Source organism: Asterias rubens, chromosome 10 (assembly GCF_902459465.1).
Source record: "Asterias rubens chromosome 10, eAstRub1.3, whole genome shotgun sequence".
NCBI classification, from domain to species: domain Eukaryota; kingdom Metazoa; phylum Echinodermata; class Asteroidea; order Forcipulatida; family Asteriidae; genus Asterias; species Asterias rubens.
In genome coordinates, this window is record NC_047071.1 from 3,058,520 (window position 1) to 3,083,208 (window position 24,689).

At 37.6% G+C, this 24,689-nt stretch overlaps 1 protein-coding gene across 2 annotated transcripts; it reads right to left on the reverse strand.

Moving 5' to 3' along the window:
* Positions 1–2,566: 2,566 nt before the first annotated feature.
* LOC117296007 (long-chain-fatty-acid--CoA ligase ACSBG2-like) lies at positions 2,567–23,549 on the reverse strand. Of its 2 annotated transcripts, XM_033778842.1 has the most exons (17): positions 23,451–23,549; positions 18,350–18,473; positions 17,515–17,750; positions 17,085–17,323; positions 16,335–16,423; positions 15,553–15,754; positions 14,199–14,348; positions 13,484–13,651; positions 12,492–12,673; positions 12,014–12,064; positions 10,231–10,282; positions 9,636–9,771; positions 8,952–9,061; positions 8,480–8,630; positions 6,643–6,782; positions 6,017–6,257; positions 2,567–4,602 (listed from the first exon to the last, which is right to left on the reverse strand). In XM_033778842.1, exons 2-17 carry the CDS (start codon positions 18,457–18,459, stop codon positions 4,523–4,525), a joined length of 2,337 nt encoding a protein of 778 aa, XP_033634733.1. In that variant the 5' UTR covers positions 18,460–18,473; positions 23,451–23,549; the 3' UTR covers positions 2,567–4,522. The 2 variants fall into 2 exon arrangements, with proteins under 2 accessions (XP_033634733.1, XP_033634734.1); XM_033778843.1 differs by lacking the exon at positions 12,014–12,064.
* Positions 23,550–24,689: the final 1,140 nt, after the last annotated feature.

Here is a 24,689-nt window from a genome sequence, read left to right on the forward strand (position 1 = left end):
TACTGGTAATAATTTCTACATATTTAGGATGCAGCATTACAAAACATTTCAACATTTTGGGGGAGGGAATGAAAGCTGTGTCCAATATGAAAGTACAACAAGCAAGTGCGCAAACCGACTTTCATTAATGTGAAATTTTGCACACGACATTGCAAAAATACATATAGCAGCTCAAAAAACTGCAAGAGTTCACACACACACTTGATTTAAACCCCCCATATACAACCAGAGACTGTGCTGGGTAGTGCAATGACATCAAGAATCGGTAATGATTAAAAAAAGAACAAAATCTTATTGTGCAAATTTAGAACAAAAAATGTTCAATGGCAGATAAATACTGTCCAAAATCCCCACAAAGTTTTCAGATCCAGGCATTTTTGAAGAAAATGTGAAATTTAAAGAGGACCATATTAGGTGATCTACTTCAATAAAGAACTGCACAAACAGACTTATAGACCAAGTAGCCCTCGTTTACAAAAAGAGTAACCTTGTACATTCCTAGTCATTTTCTGGCAGGCAAGATACCACACCCGTCAAATGGGACATTTTTACACTTTGTGTCATATTCCCACATCAATTCAAGAGTTATAAAAACAGCAGCTGAACAAGTTTTAAGATGTGCCCCTTTCTTCAAATAAAAAGTTGATAAAAATCAGACGGTACAATCTCAACAAATTATAAGATATTCCCTGTACCTCAAACGAGTCGTGTACAAATCGTGTATGCAGGAAGTCCATGCTTTGTGACATCACACTTTACAGGGTGCACTGTATTTTTATGCTTTTGCAAGAAGTTTATACATGTACAATGACAACTTGAGAGATATTGCTTCATTTAAATCAAATTTACCAAAGTTGTGCTTGTTTTTGCTTCAGAAAATTCTTTACAATGAGGTAGGAATTTAAGGCTCAAACAAGAACAAAAACTGAAAAATCTTATAGAAAGCACTATAAACATCATAATCGGTGAGCTTTCAGACTAACATAAATAATGTATTGTTATCCCTACAAATCCTTGACAATACCTTAAAAAAATCACAGCATATCAGCCAGTTACAGCTTCTTTATCCGAAGACAGAATACCAACCAAAAACTTAAACAGCATCAAATCGTGAAACATTAAGAAACTTCACGATGAGCACGCAATGAAATAATATAAGGGGTGGTTTTAAGACATCTTGTCAAAATTAATATTTATAAAATAAAATTATTTAAATATACAGTTGACAGAGGTAGGTAGTAGATTTTTGTTGTTGAATGGATTCCTCTAATTCTTTTGGGTGACAAATCCTGAATAAGTCAAATTAAAATTGCTGTCATCATTCCAAATGTGTAAACTTAATTTATTTCGCAAACGATTAGCACCTTTTCATTTTTGCTTAAAGGAACACGTTGCCTTTGATCGGACGAGTTGGTCTATAAAGCGTTTGTAACCGTTTGTTATGAAATGCATATACACCTGTAGGTAGAAAGATGTTGTAAAAGTAGAATACAATGATCCACACAAATATGCCTCGAAGTTGCGTGGTTTTCTTTTTACCCCATCGACTAACACGGTCGGCCATTTATGGGAGTCAATTTTTTGACTCCCTTAAATGGCCGACCGTGTTATTTCGCAAAGTAAAAGGAAAACCACGCAATTTCGAGGCAAACTTGTGTGGTCATTGTATTCTACTTTTGAAACATCTTTCTATAACCATATGCATTTCATAACAAAGGATTACAAACGCATTTTTATAGACCAACTCGTCCGATCCAAGGCAACGTGTTCCTTTAATAAGAAATTTGTATTTGTAAAACTTGAGAATTGGTATTTAGTTGTTTCCCCTAGAAAAAGTCTGAACACAAAAAAATTTAATAGAGCGGGACTTGAACCGACAACCTGTGGATTAGGTAATGTGCCGGTGCTCTACCAGCTGAGCTATCTAGTCCTATGTTGGCAGTCTCTTTGTTCTGCAGCTGATTTCACGAAACGCTAGGATTAATCCTAACTTGAGTTAGGATGAGTAACCCATCTTAACTTGGGAGAGTTCAATGCTTCCTACGTATTTGGATGTGGAAGTTAAGTCCTAAAATTATTCCTAGGTTAGGAAGAGTTTGGTGAAATTGACGGCAGGGGTGCCAGTCAAAAGCCATTGAACTTGTAACTGCTGGGTAGTCAGGGATTTTATCCAAGTTTAGTGGCAGGAGAGGGATCACCTTAAGGAGATGCAACTTTCAACAACAAAATAATCAGTAACCTAAAAAAAAATCCACTTGGAGAACTTTGCATAGCAACGGACAAACATTTTACCATTGTGTACCAATTACTTATTATTTCTTGTAAGAGAATAAATGAATTAACAGAAAAATTATATATAGAAAACAGTAATTCTTATATACGCACATATTGTTCCCTAATCATTAATTGTTTTAAACTTATAACATCTTAATACACATTTTTTTTTTTAAAGCCACTGTTTAACAGGGAGGGGGAAATATTTGCTATTTCCAATTAATAACTTTCCAAATGAATATTTTCAACGATAAGTAAAGAACACACAAAACTATGTACAACTCTGCAGTGGTCATATAACAAGCTCCAGCTATCTTGCTGAGTTCCCTGTGTGTCTGTTTTAATGCTTTATACAAAGGGTGGACCCGAAAACAAAACAAGTTCACATGTAGTGTAGGGACTTGAAATATTTTGTGCACTTACACACGTCCACACAGTGTAATTTACAGTGTTGAAGGATAGGATTTTCCTTAAAAGATTATAGAACAAAGAAATGTCCACACAGTGAGTGCACAGCACAGAGCTGTGTGCATGTGTGTGGGCACAATCGCAGCACAACCTAACCCTCCTACCCTGAGTCCATTTGCACGGTTCACTGATCATGCATGGTTAGGTACACTTTGATACAAGGGTACAGCTATAGTGTGTGCACAAAGTCTATGATCAAGAGCGAGGACTGTTGAATGGTTTCTATTGGTCATTCAACACAAATAGACGTATAAATGGCAAGATGAAATATGCACTTCAATCAACACACTTCAAACAATTCGGTTTGGGGTACACTTCAGTGTTGGGTATGTAGGTCACAGCAAATGAACAGCAAATAATAGTTGGGTGTATTTTACTTCACAATCCATTGTAATTAACATGCAATCCATCAACACATCCAACCAGGGGTGTTTTGGCAGTCACTGGAAAATGAATTTTATTGGTTATTGGTCAAATAACTCCTTTGAACCCACAATCTTGATGAACAAAATAAACCTGCAAATCGAAACCCCAGTATATAACCAAATGCCTGCATCACAAGGCAATTTATTTTAGTTTCAGCTACAAGTGTATATTGACTACAACAGAGCAGTGTTTTGACTAAAACTTACTTTTGGTCACGAATGAGGTTGGATTTAATCAGTACAGCACCCTAGCTCTCATGGTGGGTAACTTTGGTTCGATGGGGAAATGCTATGGTGTGGATACCAGACTATACATATCTTCTCACAAGTGAAACAAACCTATTCCTCTAACAATGCAAGTGAGTGGTATTAACGCAGATGTATTTTATTGTTATGTAATGCATATCGTCGCATTCAATGATAAACTGGCCATAATAAGCAAAGGCCAATCTCTGCGTGCTTGTGAGTTCACACATGTTTGGCAGGGAACCAGCTATAAGTAACACATTTGACACTGAATTTTGGTTGGTAAACTATTTCTGCCACCACTTTTTTTTGTATGTGATTTACATTGCTACGGGTAAAAGCCCACTTAACTTAACCACCATTTACTCACTTCAGCCTATATGTAGGAAAAACTTTTAGTACAATCTCCGCTTGACTTTTAGGATCAAAGCTATTTCTGAAACATCTCGTTTTTTATTTCATTCACAGTAATTTTTATTGCATTTTGGTGCTGACAATTAGCGGAGTTCCTCTACAAAGTGACATCGAGTTAAATACCCTGCACACTGGTTTTAATTTCCTATATAATATATATATAAATGTTAATTCATTGGTACTATTAGCTCAATATGTATCCACGCGGTTAATGTTTAGGTAAATTGAAATAATTTTTAACTGGCCAGGATGTTCTAAAACCTTTTTAACCAACAATTTTGCGAACATGAGAGTACTCTCGTTTTGTTAACTTCCCTTAATTATATTTTTGATAACGGCCATGTTGTAGGATATTTACTGGATTTATGGGAACGAGTTGGTTGTTCTGAAATTTCACAGAACTGCTGAAGTACAGAACACGCTCATCAAGTTTCTTCGCAGAAAAAAAACTGAGCGGGGCACCAGTCACAAATAGAACACACGTGGCATTGTACTTTGGCTGGTAACCATTTTTTACTTAGCAAACTTCTTTCCATGCTAAGTAATTTTGTTGAACTCAAAAGTGGTTCAATGAAATTCAGACCTGGCCCATTCTCAAAATGAGAATGTTGATGCAAAGTAAAATCATGACGGCAAAATTGAGAACAGATCGAACCGGGTCGATTCGACTTCCATGAATTTGACAGAGTTTTAAACTAACTCTCTCCGTAGATTGAGTCAATCAACTCGGCATACTGCTTGGTTACTATCGGTCGTTTCAGTTTCAGCGTCGGACCTGCAAAGTAGAAAAAACATTACGTCCAGTTATTATTACTACTTATGGTTCATTAATAAAGATACGCTGCAATACAGCGGCTAAGGTACAGTTTACAAAAACAGTAATTAAAATTTTATTAAAAACATTATTTTGAATTAAATTATTTAGAAATAAATCAAAACGCTCTTTTGTGACAAAAAAAATACAAGTACAACATTCGCAGAATATTACCAAAACCCACAGAAATAAATTATTTAGAAAAAAATTAAACGGCTCTAAATAAGAATCCATTGCTTGTAATACCTAGGGACTGACAACAAAATAAATATATCTCAGTCAACAAATAAATAAATACATGGGCAAATGAAGGATGTCAAGGGAAGCATATTACATCAAGGAGTGGGTTTCACAAAGAGTTAAGACTAGTCTTATCTCGAGTTAGGACGAGTTACACAACCTAACTTTGGACTAGCCTTAACTTTGAAATATCTCCTAGGACTAGTCCCAAGTCAGGACTTGTCTTAACTCTTTGTGAAATCGACCAAAGGATCTTTATGTAGCATACAAATAATTATATATCAAAAAGCCATGTATCATTACATATAAATCTGTCAATACAGTTATTTCACAGGGTAAAAAAAAGCACTTACAAAACATTCAAATTACAAATACGATAAAATGATACACTGATACCACAAAACTGTACAAGGTAAAACCTGCTGACAGTAACCCCCACTGGGTTACCAAATAATAATCAATAATAGACATGATATTTATAAAGAACCTTTAAAGGCAGTGGACACTATTGGTAATTACTCAAAATAATTATCGGCATAAAACTTGGTGACGAGTAATGGGGAGAGGTTGATGGTATAAAACATTGTGAGAAACGGCTCCCTCTGAAGTGCCATAGTTTTCGAGAAAGAAGTAATTTTCCACAAATTTGATTTCGAGACCTCAGATTTAGAACTTGAGGTCTCGAAATCAACCATCTAAACGCACACAACTTGAGATACACAAACTGTGAAGGCTAGTCTTTGACAATTACCAATAGTGTCCACTGCCTTTAACCGGAGGATAAAAGCGCTGGAAAAGGAAAAGGAAGAAGCCAGAAAGATGGGAGGGGGCAGAATGGATAAAACCAGATTACATGTGACAAGAGAAAAGATGAGTCTTGAGGGACTTTTTTGAAGCAGTGAGACCAGTTGAGTTCCTAATTTGAGTTGGAAGTTTCTTCTGTAGACGAGGGGCAGAGACAGAGAAAGCTCAGTCATCAGCATGATTGCGAGATATGGAAAGAAATGCCAACTAAATCACAATCATGTGGATCTTCTTAAACTACTGCCAGCATAAACCGAACAAAGAAATAATAAAGTAACTTAACTGAAAACAAACTTTGTGTAAACCATAAAAAAACAAAAAAACATCTTACCTAATTCTCCGCCAGCGACTGTGAAATCCTTTCTGAGTATCTTCCACTTCTGTACCATCTGGGCTCTGGACGCAGCCTGCTTATTGTAGGCGTCGATGCCCTTCTGGATGTGCTGTGAGATCTTCTCGTCTGTCTCTGCCTCAGCGACCGTCTTGGCCTCACTGCCGAGTTTCTTACAGATGGCTAGGGCTTCGCCGTTCAAATCCTCCGTGGACTCCTGGCTAGCTTCGTCGATTTTAACCTACGAAACACACACACATACAAACACATTCTTAAATATGAGTACATGTGGCGTGTCATGGCCGAGCGGTTAAGAGCACCGGATTCAAGCTCTGGTGTTTGATCAGCAGTGTGTGGGTTCAAATCTCAGTCGAGACACTTGCTACGTAAAGTTGTGGAGGTAGTGCTTTCTGCTCTACCGGCCACGCTTCAGACTGATGATACCCAAGCCTACATCCGTATGGACTGTAAAAGGGGGTAACCCTCTTTCAGCCCTAGGAGTAGGTGGCAACGGCCTCTGGAAAAAAATAAATGCAGCCCACACCTTGAAGTGGCCTTCAGGCCTTGTGTTCGGCGACTTGCATACAAAAAATTTAGAAAAAAGAAAGAAAATTTCCAAGGTGTACCTTCAATGTTACAATGATCGAGAGGAACTTGCGCTGGTCACCAATCAACATACAGTTACTCAGTATGGCAGTCTCATTCAGGATGGAGTCCTCGATGGGTACCGGTGGAACATTCTCACCACCTGCTGTGATGATTAACTCTGTGAAGATACAAAACAAAAAACAAGGCGTTTAGTGACATTGCTGGTACAGAGACAAGGCGGGTATCCCAGTGGCCCGATTTCATAGAGCTGCTTAAAGGGTCTGGGTACTTTTTGTAGGACAAAAAAACACAAATTCCACAGATTAACATTAGCCTTGCACAGTTTGAAGAAAATGATGGTAGAACGCTTCGAGGTGCTGTAGTTTTTGAGAAATGAGTAAAACAATGTCTTGAAAATAATTTTTGTCTCGATGATCATGAGACGAAAATTATTTTAGCATGTAATAACATATTTTCATGACATTGTTTTACTCATTCCTAAAAAAATACAGCACCTCGGCAACTAATATTTTATGGTACGCTTTCTACCATCATCATCATCTTCAAACGGTGTAAGTTTAATGTAACATTAATCTGTGGACATTGTGTTTTGTGTTACAAAAAGTACCCAAATCCTTTAAGCAGAAACAAAATTATGCTTAAACCAATACCAGAATAAGGTTACCAGTGTCATTAGTAACATCGCACAATAAAACAGTAGCACATATTTGACCTTACTACGCCTGTGTTCATCCGTAGTAATAATATTGAATAATTGAGATCATTTTTTTTTTTAACTGAATATAACTATACAAATCTCATCCCTGTTCAAAATAATAACAATAACTATGGACACTTAATATACACTAGTATTGACAAACGTCAACGCTTATAGATGGGGCATAAACATTATCACACCAGTCACTGGGTCATTTATTTCAATCCTTTTAAACCATTTCAGCTCCCTGTGGATTATACAGCCAGTCCTGCCAAGGTACTAGACTAGCACATGAAGCTATTTCAACCACATGAACAAACTCTGCACTCAAGGGTACCCTTGGGTGAAGAAAAGCAATTAACGCTAATTGCGTCTTGCTCAAGGACACATGTGTCATGACATGGGCCCAATTTCATAGAGCTGCTATTAAGCAGAAAATGTTGATCAACAACGCTCTGCTAAGCACAAATGAGCAGGATACCAGTCACAAATTGTACCAGTGACATGGTTGTTTGGCTGGAAACCTTATTCCAGTAAGCATTATTTGGTTGTGCTAATAGTTAGTTTTGTGCTTAAGCAGCTCTATGAAATTGGGCCCAGGGATTCAAATCCAGGCCCCGATGACTTGCCACCAGAACTAGTGCATCCGGCTGCACTCTCAGGGCAAGGTTAGGGCAAGGTCAATCAATTTCCTGTGGTAAACATGAATCACAATGTCAACCTTCAGATGGCAGTAACTTAGTTACCTGGACACCATATCTCTCGTTGAAAGCATATTTTGATGCCTTGTTTTAAAACTCTACATGAAGGGAAGTCATTAACCCTGGCCAAATTAACAAATTGGTCAGATTGTTTGTCCCCATCCTGTATTTGTCACCCACTGTCATGCCAAACTGGCCTCTGAACTGATTTTGTAACCCACCTGACTAAAATAATTAAGTCTCACTCAGTGCTGGTGAGGTAGGAGATTCGGTCTCAACCCCCCATTAATTCTTACCTTTGATTCTGCCTGCTGGCCTTATGGGCCTGTAGTCCAGTCATGAGTTTAGTGGCCTGTCAGGTTTAGTGGAATCTTACCTTTGGTTCTGCCTGCTGGCCTTATGGGCCTGTAGTCCAGTCATGAGTTTAGTGGCCTGTCAGGTTTAGTGGAATCTTACCTTTGATTCTACCTGTAATATAGAGGAACCCTTTGTCGTCCACGTAGCCGAGATCACCAGAATGTAACCATCCATCTTCATCTAAGGTTTCTCTGGTCTTCTCCTCCATGTTGAGGTAACCCATGAACACATGGCGTCCGTTGTAGCACACCTACAAATGCAATACAACACAATGTATGAAGAAAGTGCCATTCACAGGACAGCAATTTAACTGGGGTCCCTTGCATAATGTTAGCATGGTTGTCAATTGTAGCAATGTCTGACAAGTCTTTGCAAGAGAACTTGGACAGTAGAACAAAATTGTTGCCCTTTCACCTCAAGTACACTTTGTAAAATGTTACAACCATGATACAATTTAGCAAGGGACCCTTGCTAAATTGCTCTCGTTTGAAAGGGGCTCAAGGGACACCTTAAAGTACAATGTAAGTATAAAGTAAGTAAGTTAGATTGAAGATTGTGAGAGTCATCTTACCTCACCGATCCCATCCTTGTCTGGATCATGAATCTTAGTCTCAGCTCCGGCAAGACACTGACCAGCACTTCCCATCTTGTAGCAGTCCGGCATCGAAATGGTGTGTGGACCTACGACAGTCAATATTCAATCAATATCACTCAAACGTTTGTGACAATGTTGACTCGAAAGTCAGTGGAGATCAGTGCCCAATTTCATGAAGGTGTTAGGCAGAAAATGCTGCCCAGCAAATTTCTTTGCTAAGCAAGAAATGAGTGGGAAATGGTGGCAGCAGTATATCTGTTTCTACTGTTTCTAGGAAAATGTTGTGCTTACAGGCTTTGTGACATTGGGGCCCATGTTGACTTGAAAGTCCTTTGAGATTAGGGAACAAATTCATAGAGCTGCTTAAGCACAACAAGTAGCTAAGCACAACAAAATTATGCTAACCAGAATACGGTCACCAGCCAAAATGCCACTTCTCGTGTGCAATATGTGATTGGTAACCTGAGAAATATTTCATTGAGTACAAGAGCTGACCTACAAGTATACATGGTGTAGGCTTTAATATACATTTCAGCATTCAGGCTACATAATTAAAGTTTCTCTGATTTTTTTCAAGGGCAAACAAACAATCAGAAATCTGACTCAAATGGGAAGAACATCATGCCTGAAATTAGAAAAGAAAGGTGAGTTTTTGCTAACCTGAGCTTTCACTCATGCCATAGATGTCATAGACTGGTATGTTGATACTCAAGAAGTAGTTGAGTGTATCTGTGGCTATGGGTGCGCCGGCCGAGAAGGTCAGAAAACACCTGTCAAGTCCAAGAGCCTGACGAACCTGTCAATCAATTAGGAAAAAAACTTGTCAACTTCAAATCTCAGTGAAGAACGATCCGTTTACAAGCCAACAAAATCAAACAAAACATGCAGTTAGATTTTGAAGTGTTTGGGGTTGTAGGAAGACACTATGAATAAATTGTAAACTTCTGGGTACAACCATTTGTAAATCTCTTTTGTGCGAGTGTTGGCTCTGAGCAGAGCCGTGTGGTCTCGACAATACAAAAAGTATACTCTGCGAGTTTGGGGTTGGTTAGGGTCAATGTACAGGCACAACAGGAAACATGCAAATGGACAGTTTGTTTGTTCTATTGCAGGGCATGCCCATACATGTAGCTTTCTTAATTGACTGTAATTAATTTCATGTAACTGTCTTCAACGCCTTTTCTGTTAATTTTGGCGCTATATAAATGTTTTCTGATTCTGATTGTTCTAATGATCAGCAAAATAGTCAACGCACCTTTCTGAAAACCAGTAGATTCGCCAATGTCCATCCCCATGGTAACGGTTCACTGCAACAAACACAAGAACAATCCTTTATCAAAATCACATAAGCTACAATGCTTTTTTTAACCATTTAGCCACTGTGCCGCCCAGCCGCTTCTATGCGGTACGAGGAAACCTCGCTAGCTTGTGTTTGTAGAAAAAAAGGAACATCAAAAGAAACTCGATAGTCATTAGTAGGTCTACGCATTTGTTAATATATCTAGTTGTTATAGATCGCTATTAATTCTCCCTTCACAGTTGACTTGTCGAAGCTAATGATGATGAAATAATTTAGCTCTTACAAAAAAAAAAACGCTCATTAGTAAACAGGAAACTGTTCATCATTTATGATGATATTGTCGAAAATTGACGTCTTCGCATTCAATCAGTATGAGCATTGAGCCAGGCAAAAGCCTTGAAAAGCTATTGTGTCCATTTCATCCGTGCACAAAAAATATTCGCCATAAAAAATACCGTAGACGTTTAACGAGAGGCATTTATTGTTCCCTTGAGAACTTGTACTTTTATACAAATATTACCGAAAGGTTAATTATACATACATATTAAGCCATGGCTATCTTTTAAAATGCGAACTACGATTCAGTAATTTACTGCAAGAATCTTGAGAAATTGGTTTTCAGCAAACTCGGGCGGTGCAGGGACTAAAGGGTTTAAGAGAAACACAACAAATAATACCAATGGAACATTCAGAAAAAGAGAAAATAAAAAAATAAAAGCTGAATTCATTCACCTTGAAATCCAACATCAACATGACCACACAGCACAAAGCTCAAGACAACTACACACAAGTTCATTTTGAGATGTTTTTCCCACGTGCATACCCTCACCAATCTAATCTACAGTGGCTCACAGTCAACAATTCCTCCTGGTTTTTTATAATGGTGATACATCAAAAATATATGCCCCTAAAAAGACAGGCCTAGAATACATAGAGGCCATGCCCTGGTCTTGGCCTAGGTTAGTGCCCCTTCAAAAGTTTTCAAAAGTTTTTAAAAACTTTTGAGATTTCCCAATGGAAGTGTCCTTTACAAAATGAAATGGCCTTGCCCTCTCAAAGAGGAAATTCCAGGCCTAAAAAAGGCCTTTAATCAGCCTTTTTTAAACAGCCTAATTTCATCAAGGATACCCGGCTTCTTTTCCATGTGAGCTCATTATTACAAAGTTGACATTTGAAGCCAACATAGATAATGGGTTTCCAAAGCTTGCTTTCCATCTATTAAAAAGCTTACTTTCCATCTATTAAAAAGCTCACTTTCCATTTATTAAAAAGCTTACTTTCCATTTATTAAAAACCTTACTTTCCATCTATTAAAAAGCTTACTTTCTATCTATTAAAAAGCTTACTTTCTATCTATTAAATCGTTGCGGTACCCACACGCTTCACTAAATTTAACCTCTGCCACGTCAGAGGCTGATTCAAATGAAATTCAATTACATTAATTGCGTAAACATTCATCAGCCTAATGTTACATCTGCATGACAAGCCACTAAACAAAATACATGAACAAATCGACAATAGTGTGCAGCTCCTCAACATGTAATTAACATAATACAATTAACGTAAATTATGCAGGATTTTTACAATTACTAGATATGCAACACAGTACAGCTAGCAATAACACATAAAACAGTAAAAAAAAGTCACCAACAGTGCATGCTACGAACATTTTCAGTCGAAAGAAATTTTAAATCTCCTTCTGGTTTGGTGACTATATTATAGTCATCATCACGTATACCTTATCACTCCCCAAAAATATTGCCACCAGCCCTGGTTGGACTGCATTGCACTAAATTGTAAACAATGAAATGGACAAATTAAGAAAAAAAGTACTTTAATTATAAATACAATCCATAAATTTACATATTCAAGTTTTTCAAAATCAATAAATTTACAATGTTCAAATATTATATCATAGATATTATATTAAATATTGATATTAAAAATAAATGTTTTCCGGATTTCCCAAAAAACCCTAAGAGAAACCACATTCGTGATAACCTTTTACAATGATTTTTGGGGTTGAACAAAGAATTGACTAGAGTGGGATTCTCACCAACGACCTCCGGATTAACGTGCCGACCCTCTACCAACTGAGCTATCTAGCCCTATGTTGGCAGTGTCCCTATTTTGTCAATATCTTTGTTCGGGGTTGCCGAACCTTTTACAAATGACATCTTTGGAAAAAGACAAACCAAGGTTTAAAAATGACTCACCGTTTCTCCAGGGCAGCATGACCCCTGAGTCCGATATCCTTAGCCCAGTCACCTATCCTCTTCTTGAAGCCCGTATTACTAGCTCCGATGGATTTCATTTTCTCTTGAATCTTTTCCCACACTCTTGGCACCCCTATGAAGCCGGTCGGTCTGACTTCCTTCAGTGTAGTGACTAACGTACCCTATTGAAAGAAAACATTTTTTGCACATCAGCGACCGATTTCACAAAGAGCTAAGATTGATTTTAACTGCAAATCAATCATAGTTTCTTAGTAAAGTGTGATGTCACAATACAAACCACTATGGTAATACCATGGAACAATAATTGATCTTTCATATGTGAAGCCTGTGAACACATGATATCACATATCCTACAGAGATTTATTTATTTAGGAATCACATTAAAGTTTGGACTTAAGATAAAAACAGTATGGTTTGATTTGAACTTTGCCCATCAAATGATAATGATTTGTGCAGCGTGCACTCATTGATTTTTGGACTTTGTTTAGACTGTGCTTGTCTTGCACGTATTCGAACATTGAGACCCGTTAAAATGGGCCCTTGTCGGGCATTCCGATCTTATCCAAGTCCAAACATGTTGGTGTGAAGTGACTTAATAGGAGTGGAGGGTGTTGGTTGAGTGAGGTCAACTGAGGGGGAAAATCAAAATTCCTGAGTTTTTAATCAACGCTGGAAAAATTAAAAACATTGTCCGCAATTTTAACAATAGTTGATAATGTACGGGCGTGTCTAAGACGGCGACTTCGGCTACAGCTACGGCTAGATCGGCCTGTATGCCAGTGTTAAAGATCTAACCATAAGTAGCCGTAAGGGACCTGGCCCATGGGTGAGACTCTGGAAGTCTTCCCAACATTGCCTGCTATTGTTCGATAGTAATGTGCGTGGCGGGAGCGGGGCATCGCGACAGTTGAGCGATAATGAATAACATATCGTGCGCAAAGACTAGTCTAGTACGCGCAGCCAGAACTCACCTTGAGGGCGTCGTGTTGGGCAAAATAAACGGCTCCACATGTAACCAGAGGGATGTAGATGTCGAACAGCTGAGCGAGTACATGAGACACTGGTAGATAGCTGACTACCGACTCGACGCCTTGCTTCAGGTGGGCAGCTTTGGCGCAGCTTTTCGCTTGCCACAAAAACTGCAAATGCGATAAAACACACAATGAAAATCACAATACCAAATGGTTCACATCTAAGCTTGGGACTTAACACAGTGTTAAACTGGGTTCCCACAACCTGTGTGTGCAAAAGACACGGTGGACAGGCATCACAATTGACCCTTAGAAGATAGTAGGACAACATTGGTATATATGGTATGCGTGTTCAGCCTATTTGAAAATAATGTTGCAAAACAAATCAGACTGAAGTAGGAAGAACATCATCCATGCTTTAAGCTAACCTGAAAATCCTTCACGTATACCTCGTTGCCCTGGTGCCCCTTGAAATGTTCCAGCACAAATTACTTCCCTTAAGGAATTATCACCCACTAGTGAACAGTGCTTTTACTACACAACTTAACGAGCCTTGAATTGGTTCTTGAAGGGGCACAGCAATTTTCCTGTTAGGGGCACTTACACAATTTTTATTTGAACTTTGCAAATGGCACAACAGCAATAGTGCAGGGCACCGCGGCAATTGCTGTGGTTGCAGTGGGTTAATTCAAAGCCTGACTTGACCATTACTCACCCCATCATGGCTGACCATGACCCCTTTGGGGTTACCCGTTGTTCCTGATGTGTAGATGAGCGTACAGCAATGATTGGGCGCCTGAGAGTTGATGATGTCATCCAGGTCAGCGTCTGGAACGTCCTGACCGATTTCCATAAATTCTGACCACTGCAAAAATACAATAAAGTAAATTATGCATCAACACGTTATAATTTCTTTGGTTTGCTGGCAGCACTTTTAATGAATGTTAATTTTTTTTTAATTCCTGCTTTATGGTTTTTAAAGTTGTTCTTTGGTACCAGTTTTATTTTGGCTTTTAAAAGTCAGCTTAAAGTGCAGGTGCAATTCATTAAATTGCTTGGTATAAGTTTCTAATAGCACTCCCCACTAACTCTTAAAATAAAAGCAAGTACTCGGATGTCAGACAAACAAGTCCAATTTTACTAACATAATAATCTAGAGATCATCCTAAGGGGATGCGACTTAAAATAGTTTCATTTCATTTATTCTGGTTGTGAGGCCAAGGACACATTTAGAAAAGCAAACTTAATCACTGAACATGCTGTACTAGCCAAGAACCCAATGGAGAGAAGACAAGGAAGGAAGTTTCAATTGAAGAAATGTGGCAAGAAAACCACAAGAGAAAAAATTCCAGGGAAAAACCCACGCAATCAGAAAGAGAATGATAACACAATCCATAATAATAATAATAATAATAATAATAAACTACAGCATTTATAAGGCGCACTTTACTGAAAAGGAGAAACATTCAAAGGCGCCGGTCAAGTTTTGTCAAGATGTTGGAAAGCAAGCAAGAATAAGTGTGTTTTGAGTTTCTGCTGGAAGAGAGTGATGTTGTGTATTTGTCTGAGGTAATCCGGAAGTGAGTTCCAGAGTCTTGGTGCTATGTTGGAGTAAGCCCTGTCCCCATAACTGACCAGTCGAGTTCGAGGAACATGGAGCGTATTTCTGATAGATCTTAGACCTGGTCTAGTTGTACGGGGTGTCAAGAGATCGTGTATGAAGTGCCCCGCCATGATTCGAACCGGGGTCATAGAGGTCGAAGGTGAGGAAGGACACCACTATTATGCCAACCCGACCACCCCTAGTTACAAAAACAATAACATAACATAACATAACAATTAAAATTGATCTTTTCCATCAAGATCATAGCACACTTTAAAGCAATCAAAATGGAAAAAAGACGAGTCTTTAGAACGTTACAAAATGCAGATAGAGTAACAGATTCCCTAATGGCAGTAGGGAGATGGTTTCAAATCATTGGCCCAGCTACAGAAAGCTTTTTGACATAGAACTTTGTTTGCTCGGGGAATATTCAAGTGACTGATGCCTAATGTTACGCTAGACTTACTGTGTATACATTATCTCTCTTCTCTTCCAGTTTGCCAGAGTATTGTACAATTGCCTTGAGGTGCGGAAGCTTGTCCCAAACTTTCAGGATCTTGTTCAGATGCGTCTTATTCTCCACAACGATGACGTTGGCTTGGCAATTATCGGCGACGTACTGGCAAGCCTCGGCTGAATTGGTTGTGTAAATACCTGTTCCTAGACCGCTGGAAATTATAAAGACATTTCATTTTAAATTGCATGTGATCTATGATCTACAGCAATTTACGTATAGAATTAAAACAACAAATATAATTAATTTGAAAACAAATGTTACCTAAGTGTGGTACGTTAATACAAATATCAAATCATAAATGACAAGCGGAACTGACTGAGCAAAAAAAAGCCCCATCTTGTCAAAACCATTGTTCAGTTTTTAATAACAAACCCCCAAATTATAATAATACAATAACCTTTAATTCTTAACAATAATATGAAAGTGAAATGCAAATGGAGACAGGTAGTACGGCTAATTGCACAAGTTGAGTGTGTGATTTACAGCAGTTATCAGTAAACATTTGTTCAAAGAGGTTTCACAGAATCCAAATACAATTGTGTGCGGTCCATGTAAATATGATTTTAAATGTTACTCTTTCAAGAACATGGACCATATTTCATAAATCTGACGTGCACAAAAAAAAATAGCTAAGCGCATACGGAATTCGCTTAGCAGAAATAGTTTACCAGCCAAAATACCCCACATTGTACTTAAGTCATTCCTGGTTCCCTGCAAATTTACCAACTTACCCAGCAAACATTGAGCCCATGGAGCAGATGAACCATTCCGGAGAGTTGAATCCAATTATACCAACGCCATGGTAACGTTCAAGACCAAGCTGGCAGAAACAAAACGATGAATGTAAATTACAAACGTCTGTTGTGATGTGCTTTTTACAAACCTAAATGACTTATAAATGCAAACCTTTGTTATTGTCTGACATTTTAGGCTAAAATTACGAATATGTATTATACAGGATTGGTAAGGATAACAACTGTTCAGAGGCTCAGAGAATTAACAAGCTTGTGTGGATCATTATAGTCTACTTTTAAAATATCTTTCTAATCATATGCATTTTATAACAAACGGTTTCAAACGCTTGTCATAGACCAACTCGCCGATCCAAGGCAACTTGTTCCGTTAACTGTCTGATACACTATGAACTCCATACAGGATTATCCTGTAAAAGTTTGACAGGATTAGTAACGATTTTTTAATTGTAGTCTGAAGGCTCACTGACTATGAAATTCATACTAGAACCATTCTTTTTCACATTGTAGAAAACTGCATCTGAAAAACCTTAACAATAAACAGCTGGTATTGGTTTAAAAAAAAAAAAAAAAAAGGATAATGTGTTTACATGCTAAAATTTGTGCATGATGGTTTTTCACTATTCTCTCTGACTCACGCAACGGATTAGGCCAAAATTGTCACTGGTTTGTTATTTCATGTACACACACAAAACATGAACACTGCACGCACACTGTACTGTATATTACCTTGAGAAATCCCTTGGCAGCACTGCGTACATCGCTGTAATACTCCGTATAAGTCCATTTCATCCACACGCCATTTCTTTTCGTAGCCAACGCAATATTATTTGGGAAATTCTTCACAGCTCTCGCGATTGCCGAATGCACCGTCTCTGTGGGTATCTCTTTATTGGTATCGGAGATCCGAGATTTAACTGCACCTCCCGCCTTAGTGGTCCAAAGACAGTCTGCAGGTGCAAGCTCGCCTGAAAAAGACACAAAACACTTTAATTAACCGTTTCATACTATGTTTACTTTAGTGATCAATTTATATATGGACACACTAATTGTCATCAATTTAATTGCAAATGACAACCCCCCCCCCCCCCAGGGCACTAAAACGGTTATTGTAAAATGTGATTTAAAAGAACTAGCTATTATTATTACTATCATTTACCATCCTTGTAAAATGTTTTCGGAAGGAGCGGTTTGATGTCTTCGACATCTGCCACCTCGTCTGCTGCATCGTCGACTGCCTCTTCTACCTTCTCCTCCACCGTCTCTGCCACCGCCTCATCTACTGCAGTCCCATCTTGGGCTTCCTCCTGGTTTGTGTCTACGTGACTCACGTCACCGTTAGCAACTTCACCGTTAGCAACTTCACCGTTAGCAACTTCATCGTTAGCACTTGCACTATGCAGAGATAAGAAAAGATAACACACTATAAGCAAGAATCAATTATACACAACGAAAGCTCTTACAGATGCAGGCCAGGAATTTTCGTCTTTGAGAGGGCGAGGCCATTTTCATATTGCCAAGGGCACTTCCGTCTGGGTTTCGTTAAGACTTTGGAAGAGATGACAAAATTCAGACGTCATTTTCTAAACCTTTGCTCTTGCTTGGGCTTCATCATTAATTATGAAACAGTGTACATTTTGCACAGTGTTTCCTACATCAAACAAGCAAAGACCAGAGCAGGGTTTCATGAACCTGTAAAAGCAGAAAAGTCGGATTAGAAAATTACCAGGCTAAGCAAGAAATGACCCAGATACAACCCAGCAATGGTAACTCATGTAACTGTATGGTATTCTGGCTGGTAACCTATTTTTGGTAAGCAAACATTTGTGAGTGCTACAATAAGCAAGTCTTTGTGCTTACAGGCTTCATGAAGTTGGGCCCAGAGCCTATGCCAAGGGTTTGGAAAAAGCACCATATAATTGTTCATGTGACACACATGCCCCCACGCAGTCAAAACTTTTGTGAATTGGCTTCATTCAACGGGCGTAACTTACCTCTTTTCTGGTGATAAGACGTCATCAGCATTAGGCAAGGTGGTATCTGCTGATACTACAGAGGAGTTGATGGTATCATTAGGATCATAAGGTGCGTCTACGTCTGCCATTGTAAGGGATAGTCCTGCAAAGGAATAACCAACAAGGGTAAGTGTATTTTACAGGTAAGCAAGACAATTAGGCAGGCTTGGCATTCACCAAGAATTTGCATTGTTACATCATTCATTTTCATTCAGTAAGCACTGGAAGGTTAGCATGCTTTTTTGTGCGCTTATAAATGGTTAGCAGCACATAAGAAAAATGATTCTCGTACAGTAACTAGCCGGTCTGTTAAGCAGCTGCTCTATAAAAATGGGCTCTGCTGTCAGATGTAAAAATTATGATTAAACAATTTCTAGTTGTTTAGATACAGTGTTTTTAAATTGTAACTTCTGATTTGCACCTGAAGACAGGGTCAAATTTGGGTCATGTTTGTGTAACATTAATTTTTTTTTTCCAAAACCTTTGGGATTATGTATTGATTGTTAAAATCCATAATGTATAGTTCATGAGTTTAACATTTTTAAGTTGAACAGTGTTTAATTCCAAACTACACAGATTAACTTTTGAGAAGAGATATCTTTATTGACAGAGCTCGATACAGTATCTATTTTCTACCTCCATGGACACAGTAAATAGTCCATCTCCGTAATGTCATAGCCAATGGTGTTGGCAGGGCTCAAGTTTTAAACGGACCACAGCACGAGGTCAATGGTTTCAATGACGGGCCAATATTGATAATCTCAAGAGTTAAGACATGAAAAGATATTTTTTCAACATCTTTGTCTCAAAATAATAAGTCTCGCAAATATCTGTCAATCCTGTTGAGTATCACCCATAAAAAACAGAGGTAAATCTTCTCTTACATGTAGTTAAAGACAGTGGACACTATTGGTAATTACTCAAAATAATTATTAGCATAAAACCTTACTTCGTAACGAGTAAAGGGGAGAGGTTGGTGGTATAAAACATTGTGAGAAACAGCTCCCTCTGAAAAGGAGTAGTTTTCAAGAAAGAAGTAAATTGTTGGGTCAAATCGGCCAAAAATCTGACATAGCATCTTTAAGTCTTGTGTTGTTTTAAAAATTAAGCAGTTAAGATGAGATAAGACTGTGTTCTCATTTTGATTCTAGTCTCTTCTCATTTTGATTCTAGTCTCTTCTCATTTTGATTCTAGTCTCTTCTCATTTTGATTCTAGTCTCTTCTCATTTTGATTCTAGTCTCTTCTCATTTTGATTCTAGTCTCTTCTCATTTTGATTCTAGTCTCTTCTCATTTTGATTCTAGTCTCTTCTCATTTTGATTCTAGTCTCTTCTCATTTTGATTCTAGTCTCTTCTCATTTTGATTCTAGTCTCTTCTCAATTTGATTCTAGTCTCTTCTCATTTTGATTCTAGTCTCTTCTCATTTTGAGTCTAGTCTCTTCTCAGTTTGATTCTAGTCTCTTCTCATTTTGATTCTAGTCTCTTCTCATTTTGATTCTAGTCTCTTCTCATTTTGATTCTAGTCTCTTCTCATTTTGATTCTAGTCTCTTCTCATTTTGATTCTAGTCTCTTCTCATTTCGATTCTAGTCTCTTCTCATTTTGATTCTAGTCTCTTCTCATTTCGATTCTAGTCTCTTCTCATTTCGATTCTAGTCTCTTCTCATTTTGATTCTAGTCTCTTCTCATTTTGATTCTAGTCTCTTCTCATTTTGATTCTAGTCTCTTCTCAATTTGATTCTAGTCTCTTCTCAATTTGATTCTATAGTCTCTTCTCATTTTGATTCTGGTCTCTTCTCAATTTGATTCTAGTCTCTTCTCATTTTGATTCTAGTCTCTTCTCATTTTGATTCTAGTCTCTTCTCATTTTGATTCTAGTCTCTTCTCATTTTGATTCTAGTCTCTTCTCATTTTGATTCTAGTCTCTTCTCATTTTGATTCTAGTCTCTTTTCATTTTGATTCTAGTCTCTTCTCAATTTGATTCTAGTCTCTTCTCATTTTGATTCTAGTCTCTTCTCATTTTGATTCTAGTCTCTTCTCATTTTGATTCTAGTCTCTTCTCATTTTGATTCTAGTCTCTTCTCATTTTGATTCTAGTATCTTCTCATTTTGATTCTAGTCTCTTCTCATTTTGATTCTAGTCTCTTCTCATTTTGATTCTAGTCTCTTCTCATTTTGATTCTAGTCTCTTCTCATTTTGATTCTAGTCTCTTCTCATTTTGATTCTAGTCTCTCCTCATTTTGATTCTAGTCTCTTCTCAATTTGATTCTAGTCTCTTCTCATTTTGATTCTAGTCTCTTCTCATTTTGATTCTAGTCTCTTCTCATTTTGATTCTAGTCTCCTCTCATTTTGATTCTAGTCTCTCCTCATTTTGATTCTAGTCTCTTCTCATTTTGATTCTAGTCTCTTCTCATTTTGATTCTAGTCTCTTCTCATTTTGATTCTAGTCTCTTCTCATTTTGATTCTAGTCTCTTCTCATTTTGATTCTAGTCTCTTCTCATTTTGATTCTAGTCTCTTCTCATTTTGATTCTAGTCTCTTTTCATTTTGATTCTAGTCTCTTCTCATTTTGATTCTAGTCTCTTCTCATTTTGATTCTAGTCTCTTCTCATTTTGATTCTAGTCTCTTCTCATTTGATTCTAGTCTCTTCTCATTTTGATTCTAGTCTCTTCTCATTTTGATTCTAGTCTCTTCTCATTTTGATTCTTGTCTCTTCTCATTTTGATTCTAGTCTCTTCTCATTTTGATTCTAGTCTCTTCTCATTTTGATTCTAGTCTCTTCTCATTTTGATTCTAGTCTCTTCTCATTTTGATTCTAGTCTCTTCTCATTTTGATTCTAGTCTCTTCTCATTTTGATTCTAGTCTCTTCTCATTTTGATTCTAGTCTCTTCTCATTTTGATTCTAGTCTCTTCTCATTTTGATTCTAGTCTCTTCTCATTTTGATTCTAGTCTCTTCTCATTTTGATTCTAGTCTCTTCTCATTTTGATTCTAGTCTCTTCTCATTTTGATTCTGGTCTTGTTAATAAAATCCTGGTCTGGCAAAGATTCTGAGCTACAAGTCCTTCAGTCTTGTGGATTTTCCCCAATATTCGGGCCCAGGGCCCAATTTCATAGAGCTGCTAAGCACAAAAATTTGCTTAGCATGAAATATCTTTCTTGATAAAAACAGGATTACCAACCAAATTTCCATTTATTGCATGTTGCTCTTTAGTTGCTGGTATTCAGCTGTTGTTTGCTTGTCCTGAAAATCACGTGGAAATTTAGTTGGCAATCCTGTTTTTATCAAGGAAGAAATCTCATGCTAAGCAAATATGCATAGCAGCGCTATGAAATTGGGCCCTGGTGGGAGCATGCTGCAGTCTAATGGGTCTAACGTTTTGTTTCTTAACTTGTGTTATAAAACGGTAAAAGATAAACCTTGAAGCTAGTCAATAGATTTAATCAAAAAAATATCAGATATGTTTTTATTTCTATTTAATTAATTTATGCTGGTACTCCTTGAAAGCCTGTTCAGCAACTAACTGAAGATTGTGGTATGGAAGCTTAGCTGGATAGTTTTGGCTCTATTTTAACATTGGTTTTTATGGCGACTACAGAAAGCCATATCAGACAGTGTCTGATTTACCGCATGTGCACATGCACGAATTGCATGCAACTTTTAAAAGCTCTTTGCCTTTATCTTTCTGGTTGTGATAAGGGAGGGTTACGTTATCGCAACTACATAGTGTAGTATCTTTCCTGAATTCATTCATTTTGTACAAGGTTTTTTTTAGTTTAATGCGCACAGATGCATGCAGGCCTGGAAATAACCCATGCAGCAGATGCCGTGGTGCCCTATGCTTTTGCTGTGGTGCCCTTTGCAAAGTTACATTACATAAAACATAATCCTCATTTTTATAAGTGCCCATTTACCAGAGGAAATTTCCTGTGCCCCTACGAGAGCAAAATTCAAGACCTGTGCATGTGTGTGTTTTTTGTAAGCCGGAGTGACCGGACACAGATAAAAAGTGCATCAAGTGGCTATCTTTAAACTACATGTTGTACGTAAAAGGTTCGTGACTTAAGGCACTCACTTGAACTGTTTTCAACTGTGGGCAGTTTGTTTGATTTGTTAACCGGAGATTTGTAAAGTCCAAAGACCAGCCACTAAACCAAGCCACAAATAAACAAACATGGGCTTATCATGTTGTGATTCAGTACGATTCAGTTCAGTACATACACCCACAATGCCCGATACTTCAAGGAGACAATGATGGTCATTGCCTTGGTGCCCTTGAAATGCTCTACATTGGAAATTTACAATTTCCGCGTAGGGTGAACTTTACCAAGTAGACAAATTTTCTACTGTTTATAGATCAAGCAACTTTTTGTTCTAAATTTTGACATAATGAATTTGCGGTACGACTGCAAAATATTGACAAAAAAGGGACTGCAAATAATAACATTTTGAAAAAGGAGTTTGGACAGCATCTCATTTACTGGGTCTCGCCTGTAGTTAAGTGGCAAACACAACCAAATTCAATTTGAAAAAACATAGGACCTATTATTTAATATAATAAATGGTCATTGAAATAAAAAAAATAAAAAAATAAAAAATAAAAAATAATAATATAATAATAATAATGATTTTCTCAAATTTTCACTTTCTTCATCTACTTATATTTTTATAACTTACTAAATTTCAACATTCAATTTTTTTTTGCAAGTGTTTTTTTTCGGAATTCGGAAAACGTTCAATAATCCACAAACGGCAAAGTACAAAAACATGGTTTACACCTACAGCACAGGGGGAAAGTGAAAGTACGAATGCAATATTCACGAAAGTAAAACAACGCTCCCAGCAAGTCTATCAACAAAGCAATATCCTACACGGTGGACTTGTAATGTATCCGTACCCGTCCGCTGAGAGCTAGCAATGAGGCAGCCACGCACGGTACATTCGTAAAAAACAGCAACAACAACAGCATCCACAAAAATATCCTTCCCCAATTTTAATCATGGTGCTGTTTTACACATTCACAAGTCTATTCTACCAGTTATTATTAATATCTTGTCCTAAACTATGCACTTACGGTTTTCGTTTAGTCGACACAGAACTCACACACCAACGGGTGTTTTTAGCTCTCTTTTTCTAGCTCTAAAAAACAGCGTCATCCATGGCATGCAGCCAAGGTCACTGAAATCGACTATCACGTGTTTTCGTAGTAGAAGGGAAAACGTCATGCCATACAACAAACCCACGGTACGCCCACTTTATGCGTCACTTATGGAAGGCCAACAGGGCAAAACATGAAGAAACGCCATAAAAAGGAGTAGAAAGACACGTGACCGCACCGGTTATCGCATTTTTAAAGGTTTGAAACAGTTAAAGAATAATAGATTAATTTGTATATCAGTGGGACACATTTTCCGAATAAAATGGGCTTGATTTAAAGTGATCCACGTTTCCAGATGAAAATAATTACAAATAGTGTGCATCATTTCGCTCGATGCATCAATGTGCAAAAAAGAGGATAGAGGGCGCTATTTCGTAAACTAAGGCCCGCGTCAAAAGCTGGAGGGGGAAAGCTTTATAAGCACTCAAAACAATCATGGGGTCAATAATATAGCTCCATGTTGGCGTTCTTCTCTAGCAAACAATGAAAAGGTTTACCAACAGTTATTGTTTCAACAAAAATTACATAGGCTTATAAATGTTATTTTTATTGTTCAGTCGCATGCGATATTAAATATTAAAGATTAAAACAAAATAATATTACATGCATGCATGGGGGCAAAAATCAAACCTAAATCTAATATGACCCGCTCTGTGAAAATGAGTCAGAGGTTGACAATTTCAAGAATTGAGTTAAATGCATGGCTGGACATAACACACCAGCAGCAGTAATTTGGTATATTATGTCTAATAATAGGGTGTATCGCGTTGCTGAGTTTACTCCCATTTGAAATTAGCCAATACACAATTTGTTTGTGAAAAAACGAATTACAAGTAAAGTGATGTTTTAAACTACCATTTCGCGCAAAAGGATACAAGTTGGACGTAAGTATGATCACAAAATTGTTGTATTCATAGCTTTATCGCTAAAAGTTGAAGTGTTCTAAAGGTTAACCATGCAAATATAGATCTTTAAAAATAAATTAAAAAAATGCATTGGGCGACATCTGACTCATTTTCACAGAGTGGGTCACATTATTATATTGAAACGCAAATTACTATAACTTGTACATGTACATCGGGGACAGGATTGGCCAATGGACGGTAATGAACAACCTCTTTTTTATTTATGCCCGACACGTCATTTATTATTCTG